The following is a 13,696-nucleotide window of genomic DNA, read 5'->3' on the forward strand; positions in this document are numbered from 1 at the left end:
GTCATTCACCTTGTCTATTTTTTGTGGACGGAGGGAATATATTGTATTTCGAACCCATGTAGGAATTAAGGTCATCACCAAGATTTAGAACACTAGCTATACATGGACTACACTACACCATTCTCTGAAGGAAACATATTATTACAAAATTTCATGTACTCAATCAAGGGTTTTGGGATATTCTAAACATCCAATTTATCTTAATAAATAAGAATACAAATCAAGTATTACGAAGTGACCAAATGTGGTGTGTACAAAGTCTTAAAAGTTCAAGTGATAACAACATATGTATGCGATGGTCATGGTCATGGTCAGTTTTTTAGAGATATTAGAAAAAGGCAAATGAATCAGCACAAAAAGTAAACACCAATTCAATTAACAAAAAGACAGCATAGCTGTACACAATTGCAGTGCATTCAGCTTTTTTATTCACCCATAATGCAAACACCTACTATTCATCTCTGCAATCCTACACTGAATAAGAAGACGACGACGTTTATGTGATAAGATCATAAAATTTACTAAAACCATCAACCAAGTCTATCTGACTTTCTTTCCATCTCTGATCTCTCTCTCTCTATATACATCATATCATTTGATGACATGATCCATGTTTTTCTTAATCTTCTTTCTTAGCTAGGTAGCTATCTAGTTACAAACAAATTAATACTCATCAATGTTTAAAAATTATGTTAGGCTTCAGCGTAAGTGTATAAAGCTTAAGTTGATTGTTGGATTTTGTGTTTATATGGTTGGTCGAAGCATGAGCAAATTTCATAACTTCCAAGAATTTTGAATCCACTTGGTCTTAATAGGGAGTACTTCATTTATTGTGTTTATGATAGGGATCTTAATCGGGTATGCTCATTAGGTTTAGATCAGCTATATTAGGGTTCTAGGTTAATTGAATGCGGGCTAATTGAAGAATTGTTATCTTATCAGGTTATAAAATTTCAATTCTAGCCCTAAAAATTTAGTTTTTATGTCACTCCTTTACATATTTTCATCAAAACGAATTTGTCGAAAAGATTGAAGCTAAAAAAATGTCACTTGGGTTGAAGGTTCCATTTGCAAGATCCCAAATTTGAGATTTCCAATGCCTAATATATTCGAACTTGCACTACCAAAAACTAAAGGACACATATATAGAAACAAAATTACTTGGGTTGATTTTTTTTTTGAAAAAAAAGCACATATGACGCAAAAGAAAGTGTTCTTAAGTCGAACACAAATTATGTAGTAAATCTTTTGTATTAGAGCATCCACATCGGTGGACTAGCCGGAGCCTTAGCCGCCGGCGAGTGGCTAGGCGTTCGGGTAGTCCACCATTGTGTGTGGCTAACGGGAAGGACGAATAAAAAGCCCTAGAGTTAGGGCATGGACTAGGGCTATTGCTAGTGTACACCGCAGTTGTTAGTCATGATGATGTGGCAAGAGGAGTTTTAGGATGAGCTATTGCTAGTCCACACCGTTGTGGATGCTCTTAAAACACTTCTCCTAATTTTAGTTGGGATACCAAACGGAAATGTTGTTTAAAAGGTTGGTAGTATATTTACAAACATAAATTAACATCCTTAATTGCATTATAAATGTTAGTAACACTTAATACTTTTCTCGAAACAATAGACACTTGCAATCACATAACCCATTTTTGTTATGATTTTGTGAAAAAGATCTTCAATTCAATAATTTATTTATTTGAATTTAATTTACTTTATATATCAAATAAATTGTTAATAAAGATTCACTTATCTATTTTATTTTTCCGTTAACACGTGAATTTGTTATTAAATGAGATACCTAAGTCAAGAACATGGTGAGATTTGTCCTAAATTGAGCCAACAACTGCACAGAATGACCAACTCTAACTTACACCTTCACTCATTCAATCGTTCTACTATGTTAATATATTTCTACATTTACTATTCAATGCTACTCCCTCCCTCCCCTCCGTGAAATGTTGTCCAGTTTTGTCATTTTGGTCCGTCCGTGAAAAGTTGTCCACTTTGCTTTTTTTTCTATTTTTGATAAATGAACTCCACTTTCCACTAACTTTTTACACTCACATTCTATTATAAAATTGTGACTCTCATTCAACTCACTTTTTCAACTCACTTTCTTCACATATCTTAAAACCCGTGCCGAGTCAAACTAGACAATATTTCATGAACGAGGGAGAGGGAGTAGTATACAGTAGGATTAACACAATCTATATATACATAAGTTTAAAAATAGTTGGAAAAGTCGCACACCCAGACAAAAAGTCACACCCCTCTAGTGAAAACAAGTTCCTTGGGAATTTAACTCATGACAAAGATTTCAGATGTTTACATATTTGGATGCATTCCTATTGTTTTTACTGCCTCTGATCAAGGAATAGTTAGTGTACATGACCATGTATACACAGTAAATTTCCAAAATATAGAAAAGAGAAAAGTGGCAGAAATAAGTTTCAAGGTGAAATTTATTCATTAATTTCATCCATTTTAGACGATGTACAGAAAGCATCATGGCAGAGATCACTTTTGAAGGTGACTATTAAAGTTTCATCTTTTTGTGGGACTCAAACACTGACAATCTGGAAATGGCTTTGCACTGGAAATTTATACATATTGCAACAGTAATGGAGTGGGTTGCTTTTATCATTGCCCACAAATAAGTGTACATACCATAAAGTGATTCATTATTCACTCCAAATCTTCAATTATTATTGCTCTTGTCTTGTTCCTGCCGGCCGGCTTCATGTGGGATGTTGCTACTACTTCCCTCAAGTCCCCATCGCGCCCATGTCCGTTCTAAACGTGTACAAGTCTCGTCCCCCACCTCTGATTTTAGTGCCAGGCTCAGAGGCTGGGCAAATAAATTTGCTTGACAGAAGTAGAAGAGAAAACAACATAAAACTTCAGAACAAGCCTTGTGTTGAGATAACACATGAAACAACTTAACGAACATAAATTTCGTGGAGAAACCCAATACAATTAGTCCCAATTTCATCTAGTCCCACCTGCTTGTCTTCAAATATAATATCGTATGCCATTTTACTGAAATTTTTCCTAAACATAAAACCGACAAAAAAAACAAACAAACATGAAAATAACATGTTAGCTTGAATCGGCAAACTTAGCTTCTTCCCTTGATAAATCATAAGAGTCGAGTTGGTTCTAACATGTAACTCTTGAAAATACTTAATCATATGTATTGTTATTCAATCTATCAGTCAAGGTAGACACCCAGCTAAGACTTCAGTTGATGTAAAGGAGAGATTTATCCGAGTTGATGAAAATTGGTATGTGGAAGGACTACCTCATGCTTCTATTGCATTAATGGCTACATATCAAGGCCTTTTTTAACTCCTAACTATATATGTTTATGCTAGCTAGCCAGAAAGAGTTCATGGTGGTCCAAGTGTCCAATAAGACTAAGCACTATACATCATGTTGCATCTTAAGTATACTCTACACGAAATGTGATGTCTAAAAGACAGAAAACCCAGTTCAAGATAGAAACTCTGTGGCGGGCTATGATTTTAATTTTATGAAAGAACAAGAATGGATAAGAGTATAGTGATACCAGACAAACGACCATATTACAATTTACACAAGATCTTGATGTGATGAGAGAATGTAGATCTATGCCTAATTGCACATGCAACTGGTACTAATGCTGTGGTCACCATCCTATTGCTTTCATCTTATTTCAATCACCTTTCTCAACTGCAGAATTTCAATCCACAGAACTATGGTATAATCTTCACCAAAACACATGCCACTCATCGAAAAAATAAAAGTTTTGATCAAGTTACCCGGTGCTATCTCTTTGAGCAGTTAACATCACATTCAATCAGACTTTTGGTGAGAGCCAATATCAAATCGACCATCCTGCAAGAGTGACCTTTGAAACGAGAGGATACCAACTGCACTAATGAAATAATGATCATCTGTTACCTGTAGTTGTAGCAGAATATTCACAAATACGACTGATGTATCATAAAAGGAATCAGTATTGTCACTTCATGACCAAGATAGCGATTGGTGCAAGTGATGCATAATAAATTGAAATGGGAATTCTTACTTTGTGACCATGATTGTGACAAACCTATAACGATGCATACTAAAATGATTAGTAATTTTTACTTTGCGACCCTGACCATTGGCTCACTTTAAAGCACATGATCTTTATCTCCCATAGTGGAAAGTTAAGCTTCAGTTGCTAGTCTTGAAAGGTAATCATAGGCCAAAGCTAATGTGTTTGAGCTACAACATACTATTTCAGACATGTGGAAGTTAAAAACTATGCAAAGAACGATTTGAGTTCCTCTCCCTCGTTAGAAGAACTTGCTGGCAGTTTTCTACATTTTCAAAATCTAGAAAACTGAGATTACAATCTTAGCCACTTAGGCCATAAAAACACTAGTGATGCACCTTGACAAGAATACTGTATATATTTATATCTGGAATTTTCATCAAACCTGAAAGCCTGCAGGCTTGCAGCATCCTAATAAACCTCATATACAGCAGCTCAAACGAGAAAAATAAGATTAATTAGTCAACCTTGTAGAAATCAAGGATTTTCATACATATAATATAAGAAAGACCCTGTATCTACATGCTTCTCTACTGATACAGATGAGGATGGTAGCAAGTTAGTATGTCGTAGCTGTGGAAGAAAATGGTTTAAGTGATGTTCAACCATGCATCAGAAAGGATTTCAAGCCAGAAAAGGTTGCCTGAGAAGCTCCCACCTCATCTCCCAACAACGGCACATTTGTTCATTCCATACATACCATAATTATGACACAAGAGATACATAAACAAGTCTAGGATCATTGAAACAATGAGTGGCAACTTTACAGGGCAAGACCTTGTTTCTTGCTTCAGCCCTAGCATTAAAGTATTTATTTCTCCTCAGAAACAATCAAACTCAGAAGAGTGTATGCATGCATTGCATATAAATATATTATAACCTGAATATGGTGGAACTGGCCAGTGGCCACCCACAATTGACTCCTTATAAGTCAAAGCAATGTATATCTTCTTTCTATCAGAGTGCCTTACATAAGTGACATAGTCAAGATTGTAGAAACAAATAGATGCAAGAAAAGTAGCCAGCAAATTAGGTTATTATTTCTTGTAAGACTATGAGTATTCATTTATGATATATAATGATATAAAAGCTTATAACTGAGAGAAACAGTACAGTGTAACATTAAACTGAAATTGGCTCTGTGATACGATCAACGGCTGGAAGGTTTACAGCTGCCGAGGAAGTGGGAAGGCAGTTAGTGGAAGTGAGAGAATCAAGGAAGCAGATCATAAGGGGCAGTTAGCTGGAAGTGAGAAAATCATGGCTGCGAAGGAGTAAATGAAGCAAATCATGGGATTCCTAAATCAAGGCTGCAAAGGAGTAAATGGAGCAAATCACGGGATTCCTAATTTTATGCATTCTAGTATTTATTTTACAGTATAAATAAGTGTAAGCTAGGGAGTCCAGAATATCGTGGAAGATCAATTGTTTTGGACGACTTGGTCGTAGGCCTCTGCGGAGGATTGTTATTCCCTTAATTTCCTTTCAATAAAAAGTGCTCGTTCTCTTTCGTTACGTCAATTGGCCTTTCACTCCTATCAATTGGTGCGGTGAACGATGGTTAGCTCTCGATCGGACGCGCGACTGGAAGAATTGGAGAAGGCTGCGGAAAATCTGGAACAAGGCAGAATCTTGTTGGACGCGGCGGTGACTGAACTGAATGCCCAATTCCACCGCACCGACGACCAAGTAATGGAGGTGCGTTCAAATCTGAACGCCATGTGCGAGGAGATGCGCGCAGGGTTCGCTTCACTCAAGCTGAAGGATAAGTCCGGACCTGAGGACGAGGCCACCTCGGCGAATCGGGAATCAAAGTCGACATCTACGGGTGGTGTATCGACGTCACCCATACCTACCTTTGACGGCTCAGAGGCCCTCGCGTGGCTTGCAAGGGTAGAGCAGTTTTTCTGATCGCGGAAACCCTTCCCGAGCACCGGGTTGGCATCGCCATGGTAGCTCTGGCAGGCGCTGCCCTCCCTTGGTACCAGTTGTTACGACAACGAATCCCAGATCTGACGTGGGCTCGATTTGCAAGGGAATTGATGAAACGTTTTGGAGGCAATGGAGCTTTGAATGAATATGAAGCATTCGCCGCAGTCCGTCACACTGGCTCCCTAACGGACTTTGTGGCTGCTTTCGAGGCGCGACTCGCACAGGTTCCAGATATCTCGTGTCATCAATACCTGGGATTTTTTATGGCTACACTTCGCCCTGGGGTCCGTCTACAAATGAAGGCCGCCAAAATCACTACGTATGAGGATGCGGTCGAATTGGCGTTGGACATTGATGGCATCCGCCCAGCCCCCGCCATCAGCGCCCACCAAGTCGTCCACCCAGGCACACGCATATGCAAACCAGCCAGCTCGCTCTTTCTCAAACGGGTACTCCCAATCCCCCTCTCACTCCTCTGGCTCGTCAAGACCCATATCCAAACGCTTTCGGAACGTGTCTCTAGAGGAATATAGGCGGCACATAGCAGCAGGGACCTGTGTCAAGTGCGGCCTGAAGTTCGAGCTGACTCATAGATGCCCCCCCAAGACGCTCAACGTCCTGATCTGCGAGGAGGAAGAAGGATCAGCCGTTGATTCAGATCCTGAGGAGTCAGAACTTTTGGACACCGACGTGGAGCCGCAGCTCTCCGTCCTATCCCTGAATGGGCTGGACACGACCAATACAATGAAATTATTTAGGGAAATCGACTCACAACAGGTCAAGGTGATGGTGGATAGCGGCGCTAACTACTGTTTCATTTCAGAACAGTGTGCCCAACGGCTCCAGCTGCCGATTACTCCCACATCGCCCTACTCGGTGGTGTTGGGCGACGGGACCACACGACGAGAAGCAGGGCTCTGCAGGGGCGTTTTTCTTACATTAGAGAAGGAGGAGTTTGTGGTTTCATGCTATGTCTTTCCCCTCCAGAACATCGACGTAATTTTGCGGGTATCGTGGCTCGCTTCTCTCGGATACGTTTGGGCAAATTGGCAGCACTCTTCCACGGATTTTTCAGTCGACTGCCGACCCGTTTCGCTCAAAGGCGATCCAACTCTAATGCGGCGGGCCTGCTCCTCCAAGGACCTCCGCTGCCTCGAGGAAGGGGACTGTTGCTGGGTCCTCCATTCGGTACAGAAAGAGGTCGTGGCGGAGCCTTTCGGGATCAGCTCGTCCCTATCGCAGGCAGCCCAATCGCAACTGCTGAAACTGATAGAGGAGTTCCCTTCGATCACACGGGAGGCCGCGGGTTTACCCCCCTGCCGCCGCACTGACCATCGCATACCTCTGCGACCAGGTACTGACCCCGTCTCTGTCCGCCCATATCGGTATAATCATTTACAGAAAGATGAAATGGAGAGGCTCGTCGCCGAGATGTTGACTTCCGGGGTGATTCAGCCAAGTACTAGCCCTTTTTCTAGCCCGGTACTCCTCGTGCGTAAGAAGGACGGCTCTTGGAGATTTTGCGTCGATTACAGGGAACTGAACAAGCGGACCATTCCCGACAAATACCCTATTCTAGTGATACAGGAATTACTTGACGAACTACATGGGGCCAAGTGGTTCAGCAAGATCGACCTGAAAGCCGGCTATCACCAAATCCGGGTTGCCCCTAACGACGTACCCAAGACGGTGTTTCGCACACATTCCGGTCATTATGAGTTCCTGGTTATGCCGTTCGGCCTCACCAACGCCCCGGCAACGTTCCAGAGCTTGATGAACGACATCTTCAGACCGGCGCTATGCAAGTTCGTCTTGGTTTTCTTTGACGACATCCTCGTCTATAACACGACCTGGGCAGACCATATGCGCCACCTTCGACGTGTTTTTGAAGCCTTGCACGCTCACGCCCTCGTCGTCAACTCCAAAAAGTGCCTTCTTGGGCGGGACAGCGTCGAGTATCTTGGGCTTATCGTGTCCTTTTGAGGGTGTTAAAATGGACCCCGCCAAGATCTCGGCGGTCCTCCGCTGGCCGACTCCGACTTCTTTAAAGAGTGTTCGCGGATTTCTCGGCTTAACAGGGTATTATCGCCGCTTTATCCGCGACTACGGCAAGATCGCAGCCCCCCTTACGGAGCTCTTAAAGACACCACTGACGCCCCACGCCAAAGCTGCCTGGATTTGGCCGACGGCGGCAGCCTCCGCTTTCGACGCTCTTAAAAAAACATTGACTTCCGCACCTTTACTTCGTATGCCAGATTTCACGAAGGAATTTGTGATTGAATGTGATGCCTCGGGCCGAGGCCTAGGGGCGGTATTAATGCAGGAACGTCAACCGGTGGCCTACTTCAGCAAAACCTTGTCCTCTCGCAGTTTAGCAAAATCAGCCTATGCGAAGGAGCTCATGGCCCTCGTCCTCGCGATCCATCATTGGCGCCCCTACTTGTTGGGCCGCCGCTTTGTCATTCACACGGATCAGCGCAGTCTGAGTCAACTGTTGGCTCATCCACTAGCAACTCCAGCGCAACAAAATTGGGCGGCAAAGTTATTGGGTTACGATTTCACTATCGTATACAAGGAAGGAAAGCTAAATAGGGCGGCCGACGCCCTCTCCCGTCGAGATGAGGAAGTGCTGGAACTCTCGACCATCTCAACTCCGTCATGGCCGGAATGGTCAACGATTCAGGCAACTTTGTCCTCGGACCCGGCCCTATCAAAAATCAAATCTGCGCTGGAGGCCGGACAGCCAACCTCCCCTCATTACGAGCTGGTGCACGACACTCTGTTTTACAAAGGGAGGATCGTGGTCCCCCCCATTCCCCATGGATACCGAGGCTGCTGGAAGAGTTCCATATCACGCCTACCGGTGGACATTCTAGCGCCTACCGAACATACCGCAGGATTGCTTCAAACGTTTTTTGGCCTGGAATGATGAGGCAGGTCCAAATTTCATCGTGGCTTGTGCAACGTGTCAGAGGCATAAGACCGAAACAAAGTCTCCCGCCGGTCTCTTGCAGCCCCTACCAATTCCGGACCGTATTTGGGAGGATATTAGCATGGACTTCGTTTCCGGTCTACCGAAGGCAGGGGGTTCGACTGCATTTTTGTCGTCATTGACCGTCTTTCCAAGTATGGTCATTTCATAGGCCTTCGACACCCATTCACAGCCCGGAAGGTGGCGAAGCTGTTCACGAACGAGGTGGTTCGTCTTCATGGCATTCCAAGGTCGATCGTGTCTGATCGTGACCCTATTTTCCTCAGCTCATTTTGGAAGGAATTGTTTCGGGCCACGGGAACAACATTGAAGATGAGTTCCGCCTATCACCCCGAAACAGATGGGCAGACGGAGGTTTTGAACCGGTGTTTGCAGATGTACCTGCGTTGTTTTTCATCTGACCGACCGAAGCAGTGGAATAAGTGGCTAGCATGGGCAGAGTACTGTTATAACACCAGCACCCATTCGGCTTCGGGCATGACTCCTTTCGAGGTGGTCTATGGTCGAGCTCCACCCACCTTGCATACCTTCCTTCCGGGAGAGATTCGAGCCCAAGCCGTCATAGACACTCTTCGCTCTCGCGATGAGGTGTTGGAACTGCTACGCCATCATCTCCGGCGAGCGCAAGACCGTATGACAGTTCAACAAACAAGCGGCGACGGGATGTCGAGTTCAGCGTGGGCAACATGGTCTATTTGAGGTTCCGCCCCCATCGCCAGTCCACCCACTTCACGGCCCGCAACAGGAAGTTAGCTCCGCGTTTTTTTGGGCCCTTTCGGGTCGAGGCTCGCATTGGCGCGACGGCTTATCGTTTGCAGCTTCCCGCCTCGTCCCGCATCCACCCGGTATTCCACGTTTCTCTCCTCAAACGTGCCATCGGGGATGCACCGGTGGAGGCCACGCTGCCGGACGGGCTCGTCAGCGCTGACCCTCCAATTCTACCCGAGAAGGTGTTGTCAAGGCGTACTGATCTACTGGAGGGCGAAACAGTTGAACAAGTCCTCATCAAATGGGACGGGTTAGAGGAAGATGAAGCTACTTGGATGGATGTGGCAGATGTCAAGGGTCAATTTCCATTCTTCAGCCTTGCAGACAAGGCTGTTTCGACGACCGGGGCAGTTGATACGATCAACGGCTGGAAGGTTTACAGCCGCCGAGGAAGTGGGAAGGCAGTTAGTGGAAGTGAGAGAATCAAGGAAGCAGATCATAAGGGGCAGTTAGCTGGAAGTGAGAAAATCAAGGCTGCGAATGAGTAAATGAAGCAAATCATGGGATTCCTAAATCAAGGCTGCAAAGGAGTAAATGGAGCAAATCATGGGATTCCTAATTTTATGCATTCTAGTATTTATTTTACAGTATAAATAAGTGTAAGCTAGGGAGTCCAGAATATCGTGGAAGATCAATTGTTTTGGACGACTTGGTCGTAGGCCTCTGCGGAGGATTGTTATTCCCTTAATTTCCTTTCAATAAAAAGTGCTCGTTCTCTTTCGTTACGTCAATCGGCCTTTCATTCCTATCACTCTCCAAGAACATTCCACTCTACTTGTAGGTTCTGTGATCTCAGACGAAGAACAAGTATGTTAGCAATTGAGTGGACATTGATCAACTGATTACAACAGCCAAACCAGATAGTAGAGGACAACATGAACTGGCTTGTCTGTAATTCAAAGTATGAGCATTGATGACATAATGCGTTGAATCAGAAATAAAGGAATTTCCAAAATAATTCCACACCTATTAGCAAAATTGGTGTCCTCAGACACATCAATGATATCTCATCAATCCTAATTCCTTAGAGTCGTTTGGTTCATATGTTAACTCATGTTTACGTTTCATATCATACTTATACCGGTTGTTTGGTTGCCATATTTGATATTAGATGGCCCGGTCGAGGCCCGTAAGGCCCGCACTGTTCACACTACAAACCCCTGACCCAAATCACACTTGTGGGGGCTGGTTTATTATCATGGCTCGAATGCCCAGCCCCGACAAACCTCCACTTCTCCATTATGCCCTCCCTATTTTCACAATTTGAAGATTGAAAACAAATCCTCTCTCCACTTCTCGTTTCCCCTCTTGTGCGTATCCAGTCAGTGCAATCACCAATTCGACGCCGGACGTTGAGCAGCCAGTGAAGTCTTCATCGATCCCGGCGAGAACGGTAAAACTCAGTTCTGTTACATTTTTTCCCCTTGATAAGCAAGCGCCGACATACAACTATCGGCGTTAGGGCTCCGATTCAGCTACCGGAATCGGTCGACATAAACATCATCAAGTTTTCTCCCAATTTCGGACGGTTAGTTTTATTTTTTACGTGCTTGATTTTCCAGATCTCCTTTTGTGCTTTATTTTTATGTGCTTGAGTTTCCAGATCTCACACTGTAATTGAACTCACAGTGCAAAAATTAGAAATTGTATATGTTCATACTATGAGTTTTTCAATTTTGCGTATGTGTATGTGCATCACATGGCTGTGTATTTTCCGTAAAATAATACATTACTGAATCTATTTCTCTAATTGGAATTTTATGTTATGTGGTCCATAAATTATTGTGCGATTTGGGTTTGCGCAATTAGTTGTGCCCCAATATTCATGAATTTCATTCTGATTTTGTACCATTTCATTGCTAGTTGTAATTGAATTGCTCGTGATGGCTCGTATTGTTCGTGTACCCCCTTCCGTTAACCTGATGGTGGAACATATACTTTTATTGCTGCGTATTCAACACATCATCATTTTGTACTTATACTTGAAAAGAAGAAGGCGCTTTGCACGTCGTGTAAGAAATCACCAAGTTAGGTATTCACTAATTGAGCGAATCCCTCCACAAGTGAGGCATATGAACAGGCTAACCGCAGTTAGTGATGTCGACTGTTTTTCGAACCTCCGTATGGATAGGAATGCATTTGGACGATTGTGTATTCTTTTAAGAGACCGTGGTGGACTACGGAATGGTCGATTTGTGTTACTAGAGGAGCAAGTAGCAATTTTTCTAGGCATTTTAGCACATCATAAGAAAATTAGACCTTCTGGATTTGAATTTCGACGTTCGGGTGAAACCATTTCTCACTATGTGCATCTTGTACTTAAAGCGGTACTCAAGTTGCATACCATTTTATTGCCTCGTCCTGATCCGGTAACAAACAATTGTGTTGACCCACGATGGCAACACTTCAAGGTAATCTAACTTTAATTTGCACGATTTGCATTCAAAACTTGCAGTTTGTTGGTGGTAATATACTGTTTTCATAATGCTGGTACGGAATTGCATATAGGGTTGTATTGGCGCTTTGGACGGCACTTACATAAATGTGCTCGTCAGGACCTTAGATAAGCCAAGATATCGCACGCGAAAGGGCCAAATCGCGACCAATACTGTTGCTGCTTGTGACCGCAATATGAAATTCTTATACTTTTTACCCGGTTGGGAGGGATCGGCGGGTGACTCTCGAGTGCTTAGGGACGCTGTCACTAGAGAATGTGGATTGAGAGTAAACAAAGGTGTAACACTGTGATAATTTAATCATTGTAGATTTCATTTGCATGATTTCCCATTATTTACCCTAGCTAAAGACCCCATCGTATTTTGCCACTTTTATAGGAACTTATTATCTATGTGATAATGGATACGCAAACAGTGAAGGATTCCTTACTCCCTATAAAAACGTGCGCTATCATTTGAAGGAATGGGGAGTCGAGACCCAGCGTCCGCAAAATGCACGAGAGTTGTTTAATCTAAGGCATACTAGAGCTCGTAACATAATTGAGGGGGCCTTTGCGGTGCTAAAGATGAGATGGGGCATCTTACGGAGTGCTACTTTCTATCCGATTAAGATCCAGATCCGGTTAATCATGGCATGCTTCCTGCTACACAATTTCGTACGGGGTGAGATGCACAATGATCCAATTGAGCAACACGTTGACGGAGATACACAATCTCTGGAACATGAGGAGGTTCATGGTGACCTAGAATTCGTAGATCAAGTAGAGCCAACCACAGAATGGAATCAAATGCGGGATGACTTGGCTAACTCCATGTGGAGTAATGTGTGTACTTATGTGGCTTTTCCAAATTTAATTTGGTTAATTTTGCCTAAAATTGTCATATTACATATGTTATATAAGCATTATCTTATTGTGAACCTATTATAACTAATTACATATTTTGCTCAATGTTTTGTTTTGTAGCGAGCCAATGTCGACGGTAACTGAAGAATTGGACATTATACCTGAGTGTCTTTGCGGCGGTGGCAGGATGAAGTTGTTATGTGCTGGGAAAGCGGCCACACACGCCGGTAGTTACTTTTATAAATGCCCAGCCGATGAAAAACATTCCGGGTCTTTCTTGTGGTGCGATGACTACCATTCTCGGAATGGGGATGGCAAGCAACCGACATATGTGAAGAGTCAATTGTATCGGCCTAATAAACAAACGTGGTCCAGTGAGGAAGCGAAAAATAAAAAACTCATCAAGAACACTAGTGATTGTGGGGTCTGCGGCCGCTGTCGTGTGGAAGCTCGGGTGAACCTCTTGTTGGCTGGAATGGGTTTAGTTTTATTATTGGTTGGATTTGTGCTAGGGAAAATGGTGTAGTTTGTTTATGCAAAATGTGTGACAAAGACTCCCTACTTATTATGTAGTTTTCTATTCATGAATTATGCTTTTGGTATGACATTTGGTGAATCAG

At 43.2% G+C, this 13,696-nt stretch overlaps 1 protein-coding gene across 1 annotated transcript; it reads left to right on the forward strand.

Moving 5' to 3' along the window:
* Window positions 1-6,369: 6,369 nt before the first annotated feature.
* On the forward strand, window positions 6,370-7,998 carry LOC121808874. Its single transcript, XM_042209439.1, has one exon. The coding sequence runs from the start codon at window positions 6,370-6,372 to the stop codon at window positions 7,996-7,998; it is 1,629 nt and encodes a 542-aa protein (XP_042065373.1).
* The last annotated feature ends 5,698 nt before the right edge of the window (window positions 7,999-13,696 follow it).

This window comes from Salvia splendens, chromosome 6, assembly GCF_004379255.2.
Source record: "Salvia splendens isolate huo1 chromosome 6, SspV2, whole genome shotgun sequence".
In the NCBI taxonomy this organism is placed as follows: Eukaryota; Viridiplantae; Streptophyta; class Magnoliopsida; order Lamiales; family Lamiaceae; genus Salvia; species Salvia splendens.